The 22,316-nt window shown below is 34.1% G+C and overlaps 1 protein-coding gene across 4 annotated transcripts; it reads right to left on the reverse strand.

The window, feature by feature from the left end:
- Positions 1-172: 172 nt before the first annotated feature.
- On the reverse strand, positions 173-22,208 carry LOC108973043 (protein yippee-like CG15309). 4 transcript variants are annotated; one of them, XM_018940042.1, is made up of 3 exons: positions 21,550-22,208; positions 4,954-5,856; positions 173-4,876 (listed from the first exon to the last, which is right to left on the reverse strand). In XM_018940042.1, the coding sequence occupies exon 3, from the start codon at positions 4,766-4,768 to the stop codon at positions 4,424-4,426; it is 345 nt and encodes a 114-aa protein (XP_018795587.1). In that variant the 5' UTR covers positions 4,769-4,876; positions 4,954-5,856; positions 21,550-22,208; the 3' UTR covers positions 173-4,423. The 4 variants fall into 4 exon arrangements, with proteins under 4 accessions (XP_018795587.1, XP_018795589.1, XP_018795586.1 ...); XM_018940044.1 differs by lacking the exon at positions 21,550-22,208 and adding an exon at positions 10,854-11,011 and having other exon boundaries at positions 173-4,873; XM_018940041.1 differs by lacking the exon at positions 21,550-22,208 and adding an exon at positions 10,854-11,011.
- Between the last annotated feature and the right edge of the window lie 108 nt (positions 22,209-22,316).

The raw sequence follows: 22,316 nt of genomic DNA on the forward strand, positions 1-22,316 counted from the left end.
AGCGTTACGTTACGTTACTTGCTGTTAATTCGATTAATTTTTAAAAATGTTTCACATTTTGAATTCCACATACTAGCAGTTTGTACTGATGGGATCCCGAGAAATATTTCTCCCACCATATTAATTACAAATTAAGTAGACGTAGATAAGTACAAACATAATATTCTATATATTACTGTATATTAATAATTTATTTATCACGTTTTGCCATCAATTATAATCTAAGACTAAGTAGCTACAATTTGTGTATGCATTATATGTATAAATGTGTGTGTGTGAACAGCAAAATTATTTTCGGATATAGTTATGTATTCGGCTATGTTTGACGAAATCAATAAACAATTTTTGTATGGAATAGCATATTTTATGGTGTGCCAGTGTTTCCGCGCTAAATAAAGCCACAACTTTATCTTAATAAAATCGGCATATAATCTTCCATATGCTGATAGTACATTCATATGTATTTCAATTATAATATTTATGATACATCTATAATGATAGTGTGGAGAAAATAGATATTGATATATAAGTGTATATTTAACATTCTGTTACACAAAAATTTGCTTGTTTTGGGAAAATTGTTTTAAGCCACAACTTGAATTCGGTACAATTATACATATTTATTTTTGTTTAAAAACCGAAACACAGTTTGGAGCGTTTTAATTTTATTGCATTATATATCATTAACACATTCTTTAATGTTTCAATCGGTTTTTGCTTCTTCTTTACGAATTGCTTTAAAGCTTTGAAAATTAAAAGTTTTGTAATATACATTTATATTGTTTTTAATAATTCACAGCAATCACGGATATAGAATTCAATTAGTAGTTAACGGGAATGTAATTTCGTAATTTTTGCATTAAAACTATAGCATTCCTGTTACAGCATTTTCCAAGTTTTTTGTCTAAGATAGCACTAATTTAACTCAAAAGGAGATGAAATGATTTCTTTTCTAAACTATAAACCTATATTAAAATATATAGCGCCTAATTCGATATTCTAACTGGTTGTATGTTAATTTGTTATTAGAGAACCAACGACATTTATGACGCGAATTTGTTCTTGGCAGTTTTTTATACACAATGTATTTGCATATATATGCATTATTTACAGTTTTATGCTATACTACCATATAATTAAACGCTCGCAAGCTGTTTACAGACTATATTAAAGCGATTTGATGTTCATTTTAATGTGGATAAATAAGTTTTCTCTTAGATTTTAAGCAATCGAACGAGAATTTAGCAATATTTAGAAGCTATTATTATTTTTGATTCTTTTAACTCAAGACTTTTAGTGCAACTTAAAAGTTGTATGCCGCTGTGCTAAGACTTTTAACAGTTCTTGCATGTTCACGTTCATTCGTGAGTCTTTCGTGTGATTTCACGTATGTATGTATAAATTTTTCATTGGTGACAGTTACAGTGTTATTGATTTGATCATTTCAATGTACCATAAGTTGATAAGCATTTTTAATATTTCCAAAACGCATTTATTGAATTACAATATTATTAGTCTGAACAAATAAAATTGAACTTATTGATTTTTATGAGTTGTTGTCATTTATAGAATTTATTTCAAAGTAATTACAACGGAATTAAAGGACTGCTCCTCAATATATAGCCAGGAAAGGTACTACAATGCTGCTTACCCTCTACAAGTAAATGATTAATCAATTTAGTTACAACACAAGTTTCATAAAATTTTAACAGTCGCAGCTAAGAGGCTTGAATATATGCAAATATAAATGTTTATATTCTTCGTTAAGCATTTACGGTAATACTTTAAGCCTTAAATAAAATTATTAAATATTGGATTAATTAATTAGTTGCAGAATTAGTTCCATCAACAGCTTAGAAAAAAAAATAATAATTGCAATAATTCTTAATTTTAAGCTACATCGTCAGCATGAAACCTCAATTATACAAAAACTGAAAACCGAAAATTTCAAAATTAATGTCTCAAATGAATAAGCAGCATTTAAGCGAATTTATTAATATTAGGTAGTATTTAAAATACTGCGTCTTTGAAAAGCAATATGATTATCAGCACACGCTTAGCCGGTAAAAGTTCAGCGTTAACCTCACTTGCAACTAATGCAGTGAAATAAGGTACTGCTGCCATTTTTCACCAAATGTGGACTGTATTCCTTTCTGCAATCATTTGTTGAAATATTTTACTAGTACTTTAAAAGCATGTTACGAATTTTAATGTATTTTTGAAACAAAAAAACAAAAAAAAAAAGCGACTGTAACATTCATAGTTTATTTGCTGCTTAACTTGTCAAGTAATTGCGGTTATTTGATATTTCAGGTGTTGACTTGTCATCATGAAATTTATAATTTGGTTGGAATTGGATTCCATACGCAAGTTAAAACGGTTTTACTTCAATTTGATTGATTTTGATTGAAGAAGCGCTAAGCTCACTCTATCAATTAACCTGCGTTCTTATCAAATACTTATTTCACTGTCATATAAATGTTTGTCCGTGAAAACTTTAAAATATCACCTCACGGTTCCAAACTGTTATTATCGGTAACTCTTCTCAACAGGCTGAGACGCATTTTCGAAACGTTCGCTTTAGAATACAATACTTGGGTTCTAATATGATAGTAAACGGTTTAAAATAAATTCGTGTACATACATACAAACATATAAACATAAATGTGTATATTTAGTAAATAATGTAGTTTTTGCTTATTTACAAGCTTAAAGCATTTGCGTGTGCTTCCTGCAAGTGAATATATTTAAACTTATACAGCAGTAGTTAATTCAACACTTTACCGCAATCAATCTTGCTATGAAAAATGTGGCGGGCAGCCATAACAAATGTCCTTGCAAGGAGTTGTATTGCCCTTTTGTTTGCTTCGTTGTTGCCTGCTGGCGAATGAAATTGGTGTGTATTATCGTCATTGTTAGTGTTGTATGTACAACAACTGCTGACTCTACCAAAATAAAATACAGTCAGGTTTTGAATTTATATTATATATGTATATTACTTGCTTTACACATAATATCAGTTCTATGTATGTAAATTTAATTATGTTTGTTCTTGTTGAGCTAATAAAAATGCACATAAAACTTAAAAATACATCGTCTCTGTCACGAATACACATAAAAATAAGCTTACACTCATTACACGTAGACACATAAGTTTATATAGTGTACCATACTCTTTAATTATAACAGTAAAATAATAGGTATATATCAATAATTTATCATTAACTATTATAGAACGAAAAAGCGGCTGGTTGCTCCAAATAGTTTACTTCATTTCTGAAGTTTGTAAGGACTGGTTGTGTGCTGATGTCGGAAACTATATGAGGGTATTTACGACTTGAACCGTTGAATCAGAGAGGTAAGCTAAACTTTCCATTTGCAGGCGCATCCAAGTCGTGTCTACAGATATTTGGTTAGCATGTAGTTTGTTCATTGAAAGCGCTGTATCATCAATAGTGCTATCAGCAGAAGTCATGCAAAAGTTTGAGTTTGTAGAATTGTTGTTAGCAGATTTAAAGTATCGGCAGTGGCAGTGACAGCAAAGACAGTTCAAAATTATCAACTTCACAATATGCGTCCATTCCTATTAGCTTAGCGACGTCGTCTGCGCTCTACGCTTTGATACTCAATTGCATGCGTTTGTGTGCTTTCATTTCAACATTTATCCAATGTGACTTTTTCATTTTGTTGCTCATTTATCCAAAAGTTTTAGTACGGTTCGCTGGGTATATGCTTTTCGTATCATATCACGATTCTGGAAATGAAACCAGCAAGACTTGCAACCGGTTTACAAAAGCGAGTTTCTGCAGGGCTTGTCTTGTGGATTAACTATAAGTGTTGTTTGCTTTTGTTTTTGTTATGTTTCTTTGAAAGTGTTGTTTTATGAAAATGTATTGAAAATGTATCGGTTTTGTGAGGTAGGATTTGGGTGTCTGCCAGTAGAAGTGATAGTGATAGATGTAGATTTATGAACGTATCTGCCATCGGTTCTGTATTTTTGTGTTTTGATCCTTAATGGTGTTAAGAGCAGGCGGTAGCAGTTTTAACTTAAAATCACATTATAACTTTAATTTAAACACATTTGCTCTATTGAGGTTTATAGCAGAGAGTCGCCCTTTTTTTAAGGATAATGTCAAAAGTGTATACACAAAATACATCTTAAACATTACCAAACCTTCACTTCAATTATCACTACATAACTCATGTCTAGTCACTAAAATACTTCAATCGCATTCACCAATATTCCTCGCAATATAATACCAATACCGATCTCAAGCTCATCTTCAAACACAATATCACTAACATAGATTGTATAACATCCACATTGTCCTCTGCATTAACAAGCACTGCATTCGCTCGACATCGCTACGCTTCGTCTCATCATAGGCGTTCTGCTCCATCATATAAATATCCACACTTTTGCTCAATCCCAGCCGTTTTCCTTGATCATGTGCGCCAATTCTATTATGTACTTGCCCTCTTTGTATTTCTGGCTACTCTCGTAGGCGTGTTCGTACTTCCAACCCAGCGGTGTTTTGCAACAGTCGCAGAATATGTCTGCGACGGCGTGTAGACCGGTGAGTAGCACGCGCTCCTCGGTTTGGCCACAGCCCACATTCACCACCGAGTTGAAGAGGTAGGCAGGTCCTTGACTACCCTGGAACGATTTCGAGATGAGCTCATCGTGGGACGCTAGATGCGCACGGCAATGCACGCACGAGTACGTTCGATTCGTGGACGGTAAGTAGGCTTGAAATGTCTTCACCATTTTATTTTACTTCACGCACCAAAGATTGCGAAAAGTGTAATGTATGTATATGCCGTCGCTTTGACTAGAAAGCGCTTGTTTTTTAGTTGAAACTTATAACGACGACTGCTGTTAAAGATTTGAGAATAATTTTAATTAACTTCGTTCGATCAAGCCAAGGAATTTAAAATAAATTTTCAACTTACCGTCCAGCGCAAAATTGAGTCTTCGCTTCGCTTGCTTTTTGAGGAAATCACAATAGCAACCGCACGACTGCACCGCTCGAGCGCCTTAAGTGCCACCAACGTGTGGGTATGTGTGCACTGCAGACTCCAAAGCACTTGCAACAATTAGGGCAACACAAACGGAGCACAACGACCACAACTAGTCAACAACATTCACTTCAGCAATGTGTGTATATGTATTTGCGATTCTGTTTAATTCGCGCGACCATTTAGTATGCCAGCTTGCTGCGCTATGGCTCAACAACAACTCAACGGCACCAATGGAGCGTTGCTCTTTATTTTGCCCGCTTTTCGTGTGCTACGCTTTGTTTTGCTATTTGCGGTCTTGTTTTGTTTTCGATTGGGCTTTACTTGTGGATTTTATTACTATTTATCTTATTTGTTTGTACTTGTACGGCGAGGTTGTTGCTGGTGTTACTGCGTTTGTTCCAGCTCTTTTTGACCGATTATTGTTATTGTTAAGTCTTCATAAATGCCTGTATGTCGGTAGTTGCCCGCATATGTCTGTGAGTGTGCACTCGGCGATAGATCTGCGATCTATATCTACGCCCTGATAAGTGATTGTTTACACTCTGCACCTACCTTGTGTCGCTGTGCACAACCTTATCAGTTCAAGAGCCACAGGAAATACATAAAGTACGAAGTAGAACAAAAAAAAAGCACCGTTTGTGATGGCACACCTCCCGCAATGGGTTTGTTGTGGTGTTTGTTATTATTGTAGCGGCACTGGAACGTTATTGTCTGTCTATGGATCTGAGGCTATGAGTTAGCCTTGTCACAAGTAAGCGTACAAAACACTTTAAATGGGTTGGTTCCAATCGAACTTGTCTCTGTTTATTTTGCCACTGATTGATATCAAATTTCCTGTAATATAAAAAGGTCAAGTGTGAGAGTTATTATTATTATGAAAAGTAGCGCAACAAATCACAAGCAATATTTACAAACAAAATTAATTATAATATTTATATTTTGTACATCCAATGACGTATATGTTCTAATTGAAGAGTGATCTTCACCTAATCTCTTAAAAATGAGGTACCTAGTAATTTACAAGGGGGAAATACTATTGATAACATTTTCAGCTTATTTCAGACTGTCAAGAAATCATTGAAAACATACCTTGTTCTGGGTGACTTTCGACCCCTTCAACTGATGAAAATGTTAAAAAAGTGAAGGATATGTTGCTTGGAAATCGATATCGACATCTTTCGCGAGTCCCTAGTAACCATAAACAGATCTCTTTTTTTAAATATTTTTTTTTTTTCTATATTCATGGTTTGGTGCATCATAAATTTGTTTTGAAAGGACATACGGTCAATAAGGAGTTCTATTTGGCCGTATTGAGGTCGAACCTGGTGCAGCCCTCTTGTTTGTATAATTTTTGAAAGCATGACCATTCATGGTAGTCAACTGTGAGCAATATTTCAACGTTCAGTCAAGTTCGTCTTGTCTTAAGTGTTACAAACAACCGTTAGAGGAATAAAACGGAAAAAAAGACAGAGATTAGCACAATCTAAACGACATTGATAAGGCCTAAAATCATAGTACCTAATTGCAGACCCCTCCTTCTGTCATTTATGTAGTCATTGGTGTAGGATCCGCTTGCAGAATACACTTCTCCACCAAACCAGCTGAATCAATTTGAAAGAAAATAATTTATTGAAATTAAGAAATCTTTTGTTTAACCGAACTATTCAACACCTTTAACAGCTGCGATGCTCAAAAGAGCACTATCGAGAATAGGTTCAATAACTTCAGACACGCATATGTATGTATATGTATATTTATTCTCATGTCTTCATATGAATGATGGGCATGATTCTGTAAAAGCTAAAGCCCCACAGTATCTGATCAAAATCATTTGTATTCAAGTATAATAACCGTGTGTGCAGAAGAGTCTATAAGAATAGGGTATAATAAATCCTGAACACGCATTTAGGTACACACGCAAAGAATAAATAATAAGTCGAGTGACCATATACGTACATATTTCTGTATAAGTGTATATGCAAACATATAACATAAGTACATATATAATATATAAATCAAACAAAGAACGAAAAAAATTTCTGTAACGGCAAATGCAACAAAACTGACGGAGAACTCGATGACTGCAATATTACAACAAACACGACAAATTATAATTAGAGAGCACAGATGGTAGACACAAAGGCAAAATATGGCAAGCGGATCAACGCAGCAAAGTTGCAGACAGAAAGCACCAAGAGTGGCTAATGACTTCAGAGGACAAAGAAAATGGATGGGTGAGGTGTGGAAAAGAGGTGTCTACATATGTGCTGAACAATGGCGTTAAACTAGAAAACTGTGGAGCAATGTACCCAGTTCCTTAGCAAACACGCTGCTGAGGTAAAGTATCAATAACAGTTCACAGCATATCTCCCAGCAAATCTTTGAGACTTTTGTTTAAAAAAATAAAAAAAAAAAAACTTGAACCTTATTGGAAGCCACACTCTAAATATTTTTGTACACGTAATATACTTCTATACATAGGTATAAATAAAAATTCAGGATCTATTAATGGAAGGAAATATGGACATCATCGACAATAACGCATATAATGTTGTTTTCTAACCCATTAATTTCCTGACCTTCGGCTTAAACCAGAATGGACATATAATGCTTTCTTACCGGCATGTACACACCATCTCAAACAGTATTTTTTTGTGAAAGTACATTGAAGTTGAACCAAAAATGTGGGTTCTCCTTTATGGGTGTAAAGTCTTCTCTAAGTTTGGCGTTCAATTCTCAGTTCTTTTAAATAAATGCTTCTTTACGGTTTACAACTGAACTCCATTTCGCTTAAAATTTTTAAACTGAATATTTCCGATAAAAAGTGGAGTTGGCATCGTCTTACAACTTCTTTGTGATACAATCGTTTACACAAATTAAAATTTTGTTATTTTAAAGTTGAATTGTCTCAGTTTCAACTCCAGTGAGTTGAGTTGTAAATCGTAAAAGAAGTATACTTGCAGTTTTTTATTGGTTTCTTTGGGTGATAACTTAAGTATACGGAGCATAAATTCAGCCTTTCTACATATGAACCTAGGAAGAAACTTCCTTACAAGAACTTTGTTGTGCCAGTTTGTATGGCATACATATGCTATAATGGCTCGATCTAAAAAATTTCTTCGGAGATTGCACCGTTAACTTGGAAAATATTCCATGCCAAATTTCTTGAAGATAGAATAAAGATTTCCTTGTAAGCTGTATAGCTAGGGTTTTCCAATATCGCCGGTTCCGACAAAGCTTATTAGCGACGGATGGACGGACAGACGGACGGACATGGCCTAATCGGCTCAGCTCATCATGCTGATCATTCTGTATAGCGATTATAAAAGTTTGTTCGTCACTTTTTTGGATAAGCGAATGAAATTTAATACGTATGCGTATTTTCGTATTGTATTGATCATTCGTCGGACAACTACACCATATATCTCCCATACAACCGATTTTTCTGCTTTTTTAGACATCGCCTTTAAATCGCTGGCTCGAAACCGGTTTCAGACCCAGCAAATTTGTTGAGACCCTCATTAATATACATACATACATTCAGATAATACATATGTGTATTTATATAAATTCATTAATATACATACATACATTCAGATAATACATATGTGTATTTACATATATAAATATGTGCTGCACATGTGGGGATTGAAATATATGAGACGAGCGCAAAATGTGTTGCAAATCACATTAATATTCTTCAGCACTTTATGCATTTTTAATATCGCATGCAAAAATGCGCTCACAAAGAACAAAGAAATCTGATGGGAACCAAGAATAGTGAGACAAAGCCAGCACAAATGCAACAGGCCCATCTGGTATTTTCGTTTTGTTCATAAAATTTTTTTTTTAAGATCAAGTATGAAGATACAGACACACACCATAGATCATATCTCTTAAGTTTTCATGGTACGGCTGAGAAAAGATTATATACCTCAAGAAATCTTATAAAAGTATTAGACTTCTCAGATCCACAAATATGTGTACTGACAAATCGATTAATATATGGAAAATCTCGAGAATTGATTACATACTTTGCTGTAGAGAATAATAAGTGTTCAATTTCGTCCGAAGTTCGGTACTTTGTATTTGCATATCTATACCGAATAAGCAACTGTCGAACGGAAGCCGAACACCAAAAATATCATGCTTGCACTAATAGAATATACTCATTGCATTTTAATATTCTCTATATGTTTATTTGTATCCGTCCTAGAGATAACTTAAAAAAGAAACTAAATTTTAAAATGATTTGCATATCATTTCAAATAGTTTTTATGCCTAAAACGAATAGATAGAAATGTTTATGTACATACATATGTATATATCAGAATTCCTGATAGATCATCCTTTATCATTGGTGCAGAGGAACAAGTTTTGGAAAGTGGGCCCCAATTTGGTTTTATGTATACATCTTACAAGCCGCTAAAGTTATATGAACCACGTTCCCTCATCCGTGGTACCCTCACACCCAGCCCAATATTATGATGAAAACTGAAGGTACCTTTTAATAATAATCATTTGCTTATGATTAATATAAGGATTAGATTTTCAAACTCCCAGTTAGTCGTACATGTTACAAGTCGGAAATTGGCTGACCGGTTCAATCTTGGGTAGACTTAAGTCTGGTGGCGAAATGCAAATGAAATCGGTAGACGAAATTTATGAATTGGCTCAACTCCATTTTGTGAAAATCCCTTACTTGTAGCTATATTATAATATGTAGAATATATTACAATAAAAAAAATTCACACTATATCATGTATTTTACTATAAAAACAATTATATTTTAATGCCAACGTTCCTTTTAGATGCCGTTATTTTTATACAGCATTTGTAAGCACTCCAAATAAGTTCACATGGGCAGACCTATAATTTTGTGCGCAACTGCGTTTACATGAGTAACTACGCTAAGTATAGTTAGAACACTGCAAACAATCGTAAAACCAGTAAAGACAAACACAATAACCGTAGAGGACAACGACACATGAAATTACACTATGAAAGCGTTTATGTCGAAGAAGAAGAGAGCACACACAAAATAGTTCGATGAACTCGGAAGATATGATTGCACAATTTATGAACGACAATACAAGAATGCCACAGTGCTTTGGACAGACGAATCTTAAAAGGATTGAACAATGTATATGCCTCGTAACATATGTTTTATCCGACTCAATATGAGAAGGCATTGGGTTCAATGGTTAAAATTTACAGCTAATCGCAGTTAGTCATCTATACGACGGCGACGTAAATTGTATTCTTCCGAGGAAGTGGTTAAATTACGCATACATGCATACAATAGACGTACAGCCAAAATGTCGTTACCACACAGAGATTTTTCGAACATAAAGGGTATGGTTGTATGTGCTTAACTTAAAAAAAATGTATAATACAAAACTTTAGCCGCGAACAAAGAACTCACGTTTGTTTATCAACTGTTTTGATGTATTATTTGTTGTATTAGAGTATAGTAATTCGCGCCCCAGTGAAAAATAAGCATATGCAATTTTAAAACGAAATAAACAAACACGAATATGTGCAAAAGAAAAGCAAATTTAAAATTATAAATTTGAAAATTCACAAATTTCACAGCTGTTTTCGCGATAGAGATGTGCGCAGAAGAGGTACAACGAGAACGCAACAAAACACGGAGCAGCGTATACGGAGAGAGCGAGCGAGCGATTCAACAGCAATTGTAAACAAATACAAAAATCAAAAACAGAAGAATAACAAAACACTGCAAATTATTTAGCACACAACTTTAATAAAGAAGAGCGCAGGAAGGCAGGTGAAAAAATTTAATCGTAGATCGCCGTCTGAAACCTTACCAACTTAGGCGAAACTTTTCAATTCGGCAAAGTTAACTGACTTCAATAGAAATCACTTCAATTCAGACAGCGTACAATGAACACGTTTACGATGGCAGCAAAACACCAACTGTTCTGACGGTGCAGTTGAAATGAGCTCGACTGTTGCTGTTCGCTGTTGATGATGATGATGAATGACAACAACACTGGCAGCAACAACAAGAAATTGTAGGTACAAATGTGTGCCTTTGTTTATCTGCGAGACAACTCTAAATGTATATGTACATATCTACGCAAGTGTGTGTGTACGTATGTATATGCGCAGCCAAACAAAAAGCCACCACTAGCGCACTGACGGCGAGCCATTAACTATACAATAGCTTGAGCAGATGTAGATACCTCCCATGCAAAGATACAATGTACGTATGCATTTATGAATGCATTTTATATTTCTATATATGTATATACATATCTACATATGGATTCAATTCGCAAATGTTGCAACGGAAAGTTCAGTTGTGGTTTCTGTGGTTGGCGTCTAGAGGCATTAAGTTGACCGACATGACCAGTCCAATGTTGGCAAATATGAATACAGAAACACGGTATTAAAATACGTATATAAGAATAAGTGAGTTAGCTGCCTACATGGAAAGTTATAAAATACATACATACATACGTACTATATACATACATACATACATATATAAACTGTATTTACGCATACATATGTGCATGTACATACTAATATAACAACTGTCGGCACAACCAGCTGATGGACTGTCTGGACGGCTTGTCGTACCGGTTTGTTTATTTCTTGGTTATTTTTCGACGATTGCGAAAGGTGTGTGTCTGCATGTAAGAATGGCAAAAAAGAGCGAAAGAACAGTGTTGGAAACTTATAGTATAATTCGACTTATTTACTTCTTACTTGACGGCGAATAACGAGTATTTGAATATGTAAAAACTTCGCAAAAGAACCTCTGTATGGATGTTTAGTACGGTATCTAGCACTGAACTATGATAATGAGAATTCTGGGCCAGTTTATATAAAAATATATATATACGTATATTGCTAAGCTGCAACTGGTTACAGTTACTGTTAATTTTTGACAGCTGTTTTGCTGGGACGCGTTTTGGTTCGTGTTCGATTTTTGCTTATTAGAAAAAATGCTGAAAAAAAAACAAAGAGTAATATATCGGAGGATGATTATTTTAAAGGTATAAATTCGCGATACTTTTTGAAGAAACATAGTCGTAGTCTTTAAAGAAGGAAGGAAGGTCGGTTCTGTGACCTTTTTTCTAGTGTAAAAATATGCGAACGAATCTTAAAAATCGTAGCTTATTCTTTTTCTTTACTAGCGTAGACAACGCTTATGCGATTGCCGAGTTAACAACAACTATGCGGCGCCAATTGGAGATTGCAAGCGAAGTCAGGTCCTTCTCCACCTGTTCTTTCCAACGGAGTGGAGGTCCTTCTCTTCCTCTGTCTCCCCGGCGGGTAAAAACAAACGTAGCTACTATTATTACGACATACTGAACCTTTGGCTCCAATTTCGAATAAAAAACCCTAAGTACCAGTATTCCGTACATTTTTATCGATTTTCGTTTACAAAGCTCTTTTAAATGTCTACAGCAGAGAACATTGTTCATATAATCACACTTCTCAAATATGTGTAGTCGACAACATTTGTTTGACCGTATTTTCTAATAACGGCCAGCTTCAGGAACGAGTTCTTAATATATTCAATTTGGCATGCTGCACTTTAGTAAGTATTCTAATGAATTTTTGAATAAAATACAAGATAAGTGGTATTGTTAGTGTACAACCCTTGGTATCAAGAAAATTTCAATCGATGTACAGTGGCTGACACAAATATTTGGCATAAGAAAATGATAAAAAAAATATCTGTCAAATTTTAAAATAAAGGAATACTTTATCTCTAGAATGCTTATTTGTTGTGAAAATAGAAATGCGTTTACATGCAATTTGTTTCCGACACTTTGATCACACAGCCGCACGAAATGACAGAATTTTCATTTACGTTCCCCCAACAGTAAGGTCAACGTAACCGGAACCGACCCGGATTTTTTTATGCAGTCAATCAAGGGCTTTTAATACTACTTCTACACTAACCTACGCGGTTGTTTACGCTTGATTTGAGATTGTGGTTTGTAACTCCGACAAGCCTTACTACGACTGCCGAAAAATTGTAGTTTACCTCGACTTTTTTTTTTTTTTGAGCTATAACAGCAATTTTTCTTTACTTACATATATGCGATTGGCTACGTCCAAAAATATCGCTTATGCATTCGGTCGATTTCTCGCAATCGTTAGGATATAATTTTTTCAGGTAAGGCTAATTATTTTTTTTTTTTTTCGAGATTGAACAAAAAACAAAAAAGAACAAGTAAGAGCTAAAGCTGCGGTATAGATATGTGTTTCGCATATAATGCAAAACAAATTTGGATTTTAGAAAATACTTTTCCATGGCACTGTTTAAGTACTATATTATGAGCATAGTCACTAACAGCGCAACAACAGTGTGGCAAATAAACAAGACTAGCATGTTGTACATACATTTATATAATATATGAAGGCGATGAACCTAGCAACATAAACACGACACCAAACAAACAACACAAAGTGATGCGAGTACGGTTCTCCCACGGCATGCGCACCATCATATATCACCTCGCGAGCGCAAATGCAACTCGTATCCATATACCCCATAAGGGATATTAACGTAAACGTGTTGAAGATTTCAGTTGCAGTAACGAGTACAACAACTCAAACGACGAACACATACATACGTAAATAAAGCACCCTACAGCCGGTTAAAATATCTTAAATATCGGGGTTGAATTTGTTATGGGGGTGCGATTGTCATGGTATCATAAGTGACTATCCATAGTCACTAATTTCAAAGTACATTATGCGATAACGATCCTTCAAAAGAAATGTGTAAATACACGATTATTTATCACCGATAACAATAATGTGGCGGAAATAGACTTTAAACTATTATAATAATATTTGGAACAAAGACACGCATAAACCGTTCCAATTATTCATTATTACAGTCACCTGGATCTAATCAAGTATTAAGTATTTAAGGGTTTATAGACACTAGAAGGCCGAAAAATCGAATTTCCCAGAATTTTTTCTGAGAAAACTTTAAATTTATTGATCATTTAACTGTGTTTTAGGCCTCAGTATTAGTAAAAATATTTATATGGAAAGGAACTACAGCTGATCTTCGGGAGCTCCCCTCAAAAAATACGTTTTGCTGTGATCACTATACATATCTCTAAACTAAATCCTTTGAAATAAAAAAAAAAGATTTCGTTAAAGTAATATTAAATCTAGCAATTCATCGAAATACTAAGCAAAATAATTTTTTTTTTTTTTGATAAAATGGCGATTTCTAACCAAAAATAAATAAATGTTTGACCAAACTTTCGACCTTAAATTGTTTATAAAAAGAAAATCTTCGATTAATTACTATAAAATATATTTAAAAAGTTGGTCACCGTCTTAAAAAAGCACCATTTTGAGAAAAATGTATTTACAGTTTGGCCTTGTAATTCCAAGCACACGGAAACGCCTTTTCAAATTTGCTTGTAACTTCGAAAATATTCACCGAAACGATATGAAATACGAAATTTCCTTTGTGTATTTTTAAAAATTTCTACATTAAGAAAATAAAATAAACAAGTAAGGAAGGGCTAAGTTCGGGTGTTACCGAACGTTTTATACTCTCGCATGATAAAGTGATAATCGAGATTTCAGGCGTGGTTGTGAACCGATTTCACCCATATTTGGTACATGTCATCACGGTGTTAAGAAAATATTATATACCGAATTTCATTGAAATCGGTTGAGTACTTCCTGAGATATGGTTTTTGGTCCATAAGTGGGCGACCATTTTCAATTTTTAAAAAAGCCTGGATGCAGCTTCCTTCTGACATTTCTTCCGTAAAATTTAGAGTTTCTGACGTTTTTTGTTAGTCGGTTAACGCACTTTTAGTGTTTTTAACATAACCTTTGTATGGGAGGTGGGCGTGGTTATTATCCGATTTCTTCCATTTTTGAACTGTATATGGACTGTCTCTTATACACATCTAGATGTGTATAAGAGACAGCCACAATGCGATCCTTTGTGCCAAATTTCATTTTAATATCTTTATTTATGGCTTAGTTATGACACTTTATAGGTTTTCGGTTTCCGCCATTTTGTGGGCGTGGCAGTGGGCCGATTTGCCCATCTTCGAACTTAACCTTCTTATGGTGCCAAGAAATACGTGTACCAAGTTTCATCATGATATCTCAATTTTTACTCAAGTTACGGACGGACGGACAGACAGACATCCGGATTTTTTTTTTTAATTCTAAGCCCTTAAATATAAGCAAAGTGCCAAAATCTCCATAATTAAGGTAATTTCAATTCACATAAAAAGGAAGTGACAGAAGTTTAACATCGATTGTGAGATTGCAGATCTTAAAATTTAAGAAGTGGAGTTGATTTTACTGCCGCATAAAGATTTCGAAATGACAGTATTTACATAACATAATAATACCCTGAACAGGGTATATTAAGTTTTTCACGAACTTTATAACACCCAGAAGGAAGCGTTGGATACCCTATAAAGTATATATTTAAATGATCAGTATGTTGAGCTGAGTCGATTTAGCCATGTCCGTCTGTCTATCCGTCGGTCTATATGTCTGTATATATACGAACTGGTATCAGTTTTTAAGATATCGTTTTGAAACTTTGTAAACGTCATTTTGACTTCAGGAAGCTGCTCATTTGTCGGAACTGTCGATATCAGACCAATATAACATCAAGCTGCCATACAAACTGAACGATCGGAATCAAGTTCTTATATGGAAAACTTTTGCATTTGACAAGATATATTCACAAAATTTGGTATAGATTATTTTCTAAGGCACCAATGTAATCTCCAAAAAAAAAATTCGGTTAACTATAGCATATACATATGTAGCTGTCATAGAAACTGAACGATCGGAATCAAATGCTTGCATGGGAAACTTCCTCATTTGACTATATGTATATTAGGTTGTCAAAAAAAGTCTTGCACTATTTTTGCGATATTTTTATTGAATTTTCAATTGTTCATTTTCACTCACTCACGCCCAGCTCTTGACCGATGCTACGGCTGCTACTATGCCGGACTCTTTCGACCAATTCAGCGATTTTATCGCAATTTTCGACGACAGGCCTTCCGGTGCGTGGCGCATCTTCGACCACCTCTACACCGGAACGAAAACGTTGAAACCATCGTTGTGCGGTAGAAATGGAAACTGTATCGGGTCCATAAACTGCACAAATTTTATTGGCGGCTTGAGATACATTTTTGCCTTTATCGTAGTAGTACTGTAAAATATGCCGTATTTTCTCTTTATTTTGCCACATGTTTGCGATGCTATAACTCACGAACGACTTAAAAAAGAAACGACAATCAATCAACCACGTGTTAGCGCCTGAAATGAGCTTTCCAAAAAGGTATAGCATGACCCGATGCGACGAATAAAACTACAACTACGCGCTCTCAGCGCCAACTAGCGAAAACACCGCAAGACTTTTTTGACAGTCAATATCTTCACGAAATTTGGTATGAGTTATTGTTCATAGAAATAATGAAATTTTAGTATTTAGGTAAATTAGCTTCAGTGCAGCCGAAGTTAACGTTTTTTCTTGTTTTTTAATAAAAATAGAAAATTAAATTTTGGGAAGGTTTTTATAGTTTGTTTAACCAGATTTTTTTGGGATATAGTTAAAGTTCGCTAGGCATCAATAGAAAATATTCAACTTTACTACAAATCTACATATATGAAACTTTTAAGTTGAAATCATGCCTACAATAACGTTTCCACTACTTAACCAGAAATGACCCCATTATTAGCTGAAATATGTTTCTATGAAGTGATTTGAGGAATATGTATGTCCCTGCAAACTTCTGAGTTCTAATTCAACCATCGATGGATGCTTGTAATTTCCTTTGTTTACATATTTTGTATACAAAAATACATACATTTATTCCCTCTCAATTTCTCTCTATCAGAACGAATACATTACAATGCAAAATACATACAAACATAAATATATATACATATGTATCGATGTATGAACTTATGATGATTGTGCGAGCTTTCAGATTTCGTATTTTAATTCTTAATATATATTATTCATTAGCGTTTTGTATTTGTTCTCGATTCGGTTGACGTCTATCTATGGTGTAGACAGAGTCAATAGACTCTTACATAAAATTCAGTATTTTCCTCATTTTTCGTTGTATAAGCAATGAGTTTCATGTGTTGAATACAATGCTCGCGACAGACTKCAAACGACATCTGTCAAATATTAAAATACACACGTTCTTATGGACGGACCTATTTTGATAGCTGCACGACTACACGACGGCAGGCCGACAGTTGTCGYTCTCGCTAACTTCAATTTTATCCTATATTTGCCAACGACAGTAGGACGACAGGAGAGTTAACAGTAAAATGGAAGATAGAGAGATGAGGTAGAGTGGTGATGCCAATAATATGTAAAATGTAAATTTACTCAAAGCTCTAACAAACATAACGTTATTTTACAAATAAAAGCATAAAATAGCCCTGTTACATCATTTATAATAACAATTGATAATTTGAAACGAATAAATTTACCTATTTACTTATTTTTTGCTTAAAAATTTCACTTTGAACAAAATATTAAAATTTCATTGAAGTGCAAGGTATTAGTATGGCCACAACGAAATTGTGTACATGCAAAATGGACAACTGCGTTGTTTTGTGTACATGCCGGCCATTGTTATGTTGCTGCCCTCTCACAAACGTTCATGTAGTAGGATTCACAACGCCATTTTCAGTTCACTGTCGTGCTGCTGCAGTCTRTCGCTAGCATTGTGTTCCACTCATCATACTCTAATTAAATTGCTGCTTCATAATTTCTTAACGAAGTATAGTATAGCCGACTGCCGTTGGCGTCGCCAACAGCCTGGCTGTGATTGTAATTTCCTCATTATTAACTTCAACTTTTTATTGTATTTGCCTGTGCTTTGTTTCCCCGGCCTGGAAATGCCGATGACCAGCAGTTAAGAATCGGCTATTGGCCTTTTATTTTAATGTGTGAGCTGGTCGCGGCAATTATGATGTCGGATTCTTTGTGCATGGATACCAGCTACAATGGTCTTCACAAGCAGGAATATACTGTTACACCGAAACTATAGTACTCTTACTAAGCTTTATAGCATAAAATGTAGACAAACCACTTATTATCTAGATTTTGAGCGATCAGTTTTAATGGCAATTATATGCGCTAGTTGAGCGATCCAAAGAATTTATGTCTATAAGTTGGTTATAACAATGCCTTAGACAATAATCTTTGCAAAATTTCAGGAAGGCACCTTGCCAATTTTTTTCGAAACAACTGATTGAGTTTGTTTGAACTGTAAATAGAGTAAAAATTTAGATATCTTATTCAAACTTGGTACATGGCTTCCTCTGCAGAAAAGAAAGGACGATTTGATGGGCGTAATTGGACCACTGCCACGCCCACAACTCCCATTAAACGAATATCTATAAAGTGCCATAACTAAGTGCTAAATTAAGATACAAACCGGTAATTCGCCAAGGGAATCGCAATAGTGAGGAACACTTGTTGTCAACAGTTTTCCCTGCCTCCTGCCCATATAACGGTTCTGTTAAAAAGATAACGGCCCTAAAAGCGCGACATTCGAGATCAAACGAAAGGTTTTGCAGAAGCCGCAGTCAAAATGATAAGATGGATTTGGTATCGCCTAAAGTTATCACCCTAGGCCCATCGACTAAATTTATGAAATATTATCTGCTTAAAACTTCACCTAGCTCTATATAACAAATATCAGGATTTTCAAACATCCGGTTGTTTTTCTCCTTATATATTGGTAATTTTATGTGAGGAACCTTAATTAAACCCAGAAAGCATATTGTTCTCTTAGTAATATATAGTGATTCCAAAAATAAATAAAACCGTATTTATCATACACCTATATCGGTCCGTATATATCGGTAGATGTATGTAAGCTATTTTAGGAGAATTAAGGGATCGTTTTTTAACAAATAAATACATTCATGGCAAGTAAAAATGATTTTTTTATCTTTATATATTGGGGTATAATGGTTAAAAAAAAGATTGTGTACGATGTCCATGATTGGAAAATTTCAAAAAGATTATTAATCTAATCTTTTTTTTTTTTTAATTTGACAAAATAACGGCAGTTTGAACAAAAAGAATCGATTTTGGCAATTTTTTCAACAGTTTTTCGTAGAAAAAAATATTAAATATTAAAAAAATATTAGGTGTGCACTATCCGATAATGCAACAAAAAAATCGATTTCCCGAAAATTTCATACTGAGACGATCTCTTAACTGAACGTATAAGACTGCATTATAAATCCAAATCGGCGAACAAAGAATGTTAAATTCTTCTTTTTTGTCCAACACCTGTAAGTCTTTCTCCGATTTCGATCTTTGCAAGTAACAAGATTATGATATGTTCGCTTACACACGAACTGAGCACTTCCTTACTTATTATATGTATATACATTCTATGTATGGGGTCTCCGGCGTTTTCTTCCAGTTGTTACACATTTCGTGGCAAACTAATATTCCCTGTTCATAACCAACCAACTGGGAAAGCCATTAAGACAAGCAACAAAACAAAAATTAAATATAGGGAAATGAGTTCCCAAGAAAAGATCAGCTGACACAATACCATATTCTGTACATTTAATGTCATTCTTCAACACACTTGTACATATGTTTAATATGTGCGTATTAAGTTTAAATCAGATATTATTAAGTGAGCATTTACTGAGTACACACTCCAATGCATTTTGCTATTATTAATCGCTGTGAATTTCGCATTAATACTGGCTTTTAGGCGGTTATCAACAGTTTTTCATATATGTCGCTTATCTATGGCGTGTGGAAATTGCGTTTTATACTTTAGAGCTTTGTACGTGTGAGAGTAACTAGATATGATTAACGACTACCCAAATGGAATTTTATACTATCAACAAGGAGCATTGCTTTCTTTTATATTTTTATACACACATGTAGATACATATATATTGGGTTGTCACAAAAGTCTTGCGGTATTTTTATTGAATTTTCAATTGTTCATAAAATTTTTTTTGATGACTCATGCCCAGCTGGGGCCGATGCTACGGCTGTTACTATGCCGGTCTCTTTCGACCAATTCAGCAATTTTATCGCAATTTTCGACGACAGGTCTTACGGAGCGTGGCGCATCTTCGACCACCTCTACACCAGAACGAAAACGTTGAAACCATCGTTGTGCGGTGGAAATGGAAACTGTATCGGGTCCATAAACTGCACAAATTTTATTGGCGGCTTGAGATGCATTTTTGACTTTATCGTAGTAATACTGTAAAATATGCCGTATTTTCTCTTTATTTTTCTCCATGTATACGACGCTATAACTCACGAACGACTTAAAAGAAACGGCAATCAATCATTAAAATTTCACAGATTGTGAAACAAACGCTTTGAAGTCAAAAGGAAAGTGAAAGTGGATGGAAATTGCTATGTTGCGTATTTTGAAACTAGGGTAGGATTTGCACAAATTATCTTAACTTTTGATTTTCCAAGTTGTTCTAAGAAAATAACTTACTCATAAGGGCTACTAGAATAAAAATATTATTAATTAGTTAATTGTGCTAATTTACTCTAATTAACATATTTAGAGATCAAACTTCACACCAACATTAAAATGCTTGTACTAATCTAGAGAAAATATACCGCTTAGATTTGTGCGCGCAATTTTAATGGATTAAACGGTTCAAGTTGGATCTTGAGTGTAAGCGGTATGAAGTACAAAATCTTTGTATTGATTATATGGGCGTAATGTATGTATGTAAGTACAACAATAATATCAGGAAAATAAAAGCTAATAATTTAAATAATATCCTTCTTTTACCGATATTTATATTCTCTAAAGCAAAGGATACCAGGAGTGGTTAGAAATAATAGAGCAGTTTCTTATACGAATCTAGCATTTAATTCATCCAAGAACATACGATTTTTACTAATAAATAGTCTAAATATAATAATGCTTTCGAAAGCTTTGGTTAAAGATTTCCTCATATTGTATATATAGAAGCAAAATCTCTAACTGCCAACCTTGACGATTTTCTTAAATGCAGGTACTACACAGCAATTATAAGAAAATAATAATAAACACCGAAATAATAAACACTGTAACGCGAAATTTATAATTGCATTTTTACTTTACAACTTTATAGTTTTTTCTTATTAATCATTGAACCATTACGTTTTAGAAGTTATTAGTGATTATTTTTAAAGCCCTAATAACCTCTTTTACAACTAGATAATACAATTGGGTCAAAGTCGAAAAATGACCTTGTTCTTCATAAAGATTTCACTCTTGCACATATTTATATGTGCACAATCATATGCTACAATAAAAATGTGTACATAGCCTTAAATATAAATTTTCTTTATTTAAAGGGTATTGCTGGTGTTATATTCATGTATGTATGTACAAAAGCAAAAATAAATTTTGAATACGCTTCTATTTCTTATATCAATGCAACTAGCTGCTGATTGTACATACATAAGTACATACATATGCTTGTGTTTGAATATGCCTATTTTCTTACCTGTCTTTCCAATATTTCTTGAATCGTTAGCTAATGGGATACCAATATAGGAATATGCATGTATTTTCTTCAAAACATTTTACGTCCACCAGCCAATTAACGTTAATTTAATTACAATATGAGCGTAGGTAATTCAAAACAGTATGTTTTCGTACACTCTATATATTCACTCCTCTAGCAGCTATAATATTTGACATTCATTCGGATTATATGCGTCAAATTTTGTTACTGAATGCACCTCAACATACTATGAATGTATTGAAGCTTTTCCTTTTACTTAGAAGTTCGATTTTTCAAACACCTAATAATTAGCTAGATTTTCAACTATTGATTTAGTATTCACTTCGACTGAAAAGTGAATGTCTTCACTTGACAAATTGTTTTCACCTGTATTCCATATGTCGCAGTATACTTTGTTTTCAGATTTTTCGTCACAAATATTTTCTTGCGTTGTTACAATTCTTCCCCCGATTTCTTTACAAAAATTTTCTATTTTATTAAACAGCGCACATTAAATTAATTTTGCTTTCAAATTCACAAATCTATCATGGATAATTAAAACTGCGCTTTATTTTGCACAAATTCAAATTCCCAGATATTCGACGCAATCAATTCACTTGCTTTTACCCATGAATCTATTCGTATGTTTGTTTTTCCGTTTGCTAGTTTCCTTTTCTGTGTTCACAATATTTATGTTTCTTTTTCTTCTGATCTCTTTCGTGCTTTTGAAAAGATATTGAATTGACCCCTCAACATAATAAAAGAGT

This window comes from Bactrocera latifrons, unplaced genomic scaffold, assembly GCF_001853355.1.
Source record: "Bactrocera latifrons isolate USDA-ARS-PBARC rearing strain unplaced genomic scaffold, ASM185335v1 scaffold_45, whole genome shotgun sequence".
Taxonomy (NCBI): domain Eukaryota; kingdom Metazoa; phylum Arthropoda; class Insecta; order Diptera; family Tephritidae; genus Bactrocera; species Bactrocera latifrons.

Excerpts from the sequence above, each read along its gene's own strand:
- LOC108973043 (XM_018940042.1), bottom strand. The coding sequence starts at position 4,768 with ATGGTGAAGACATTTCAAGCCTACTTACCGTCCACGAATCGAACGTAC.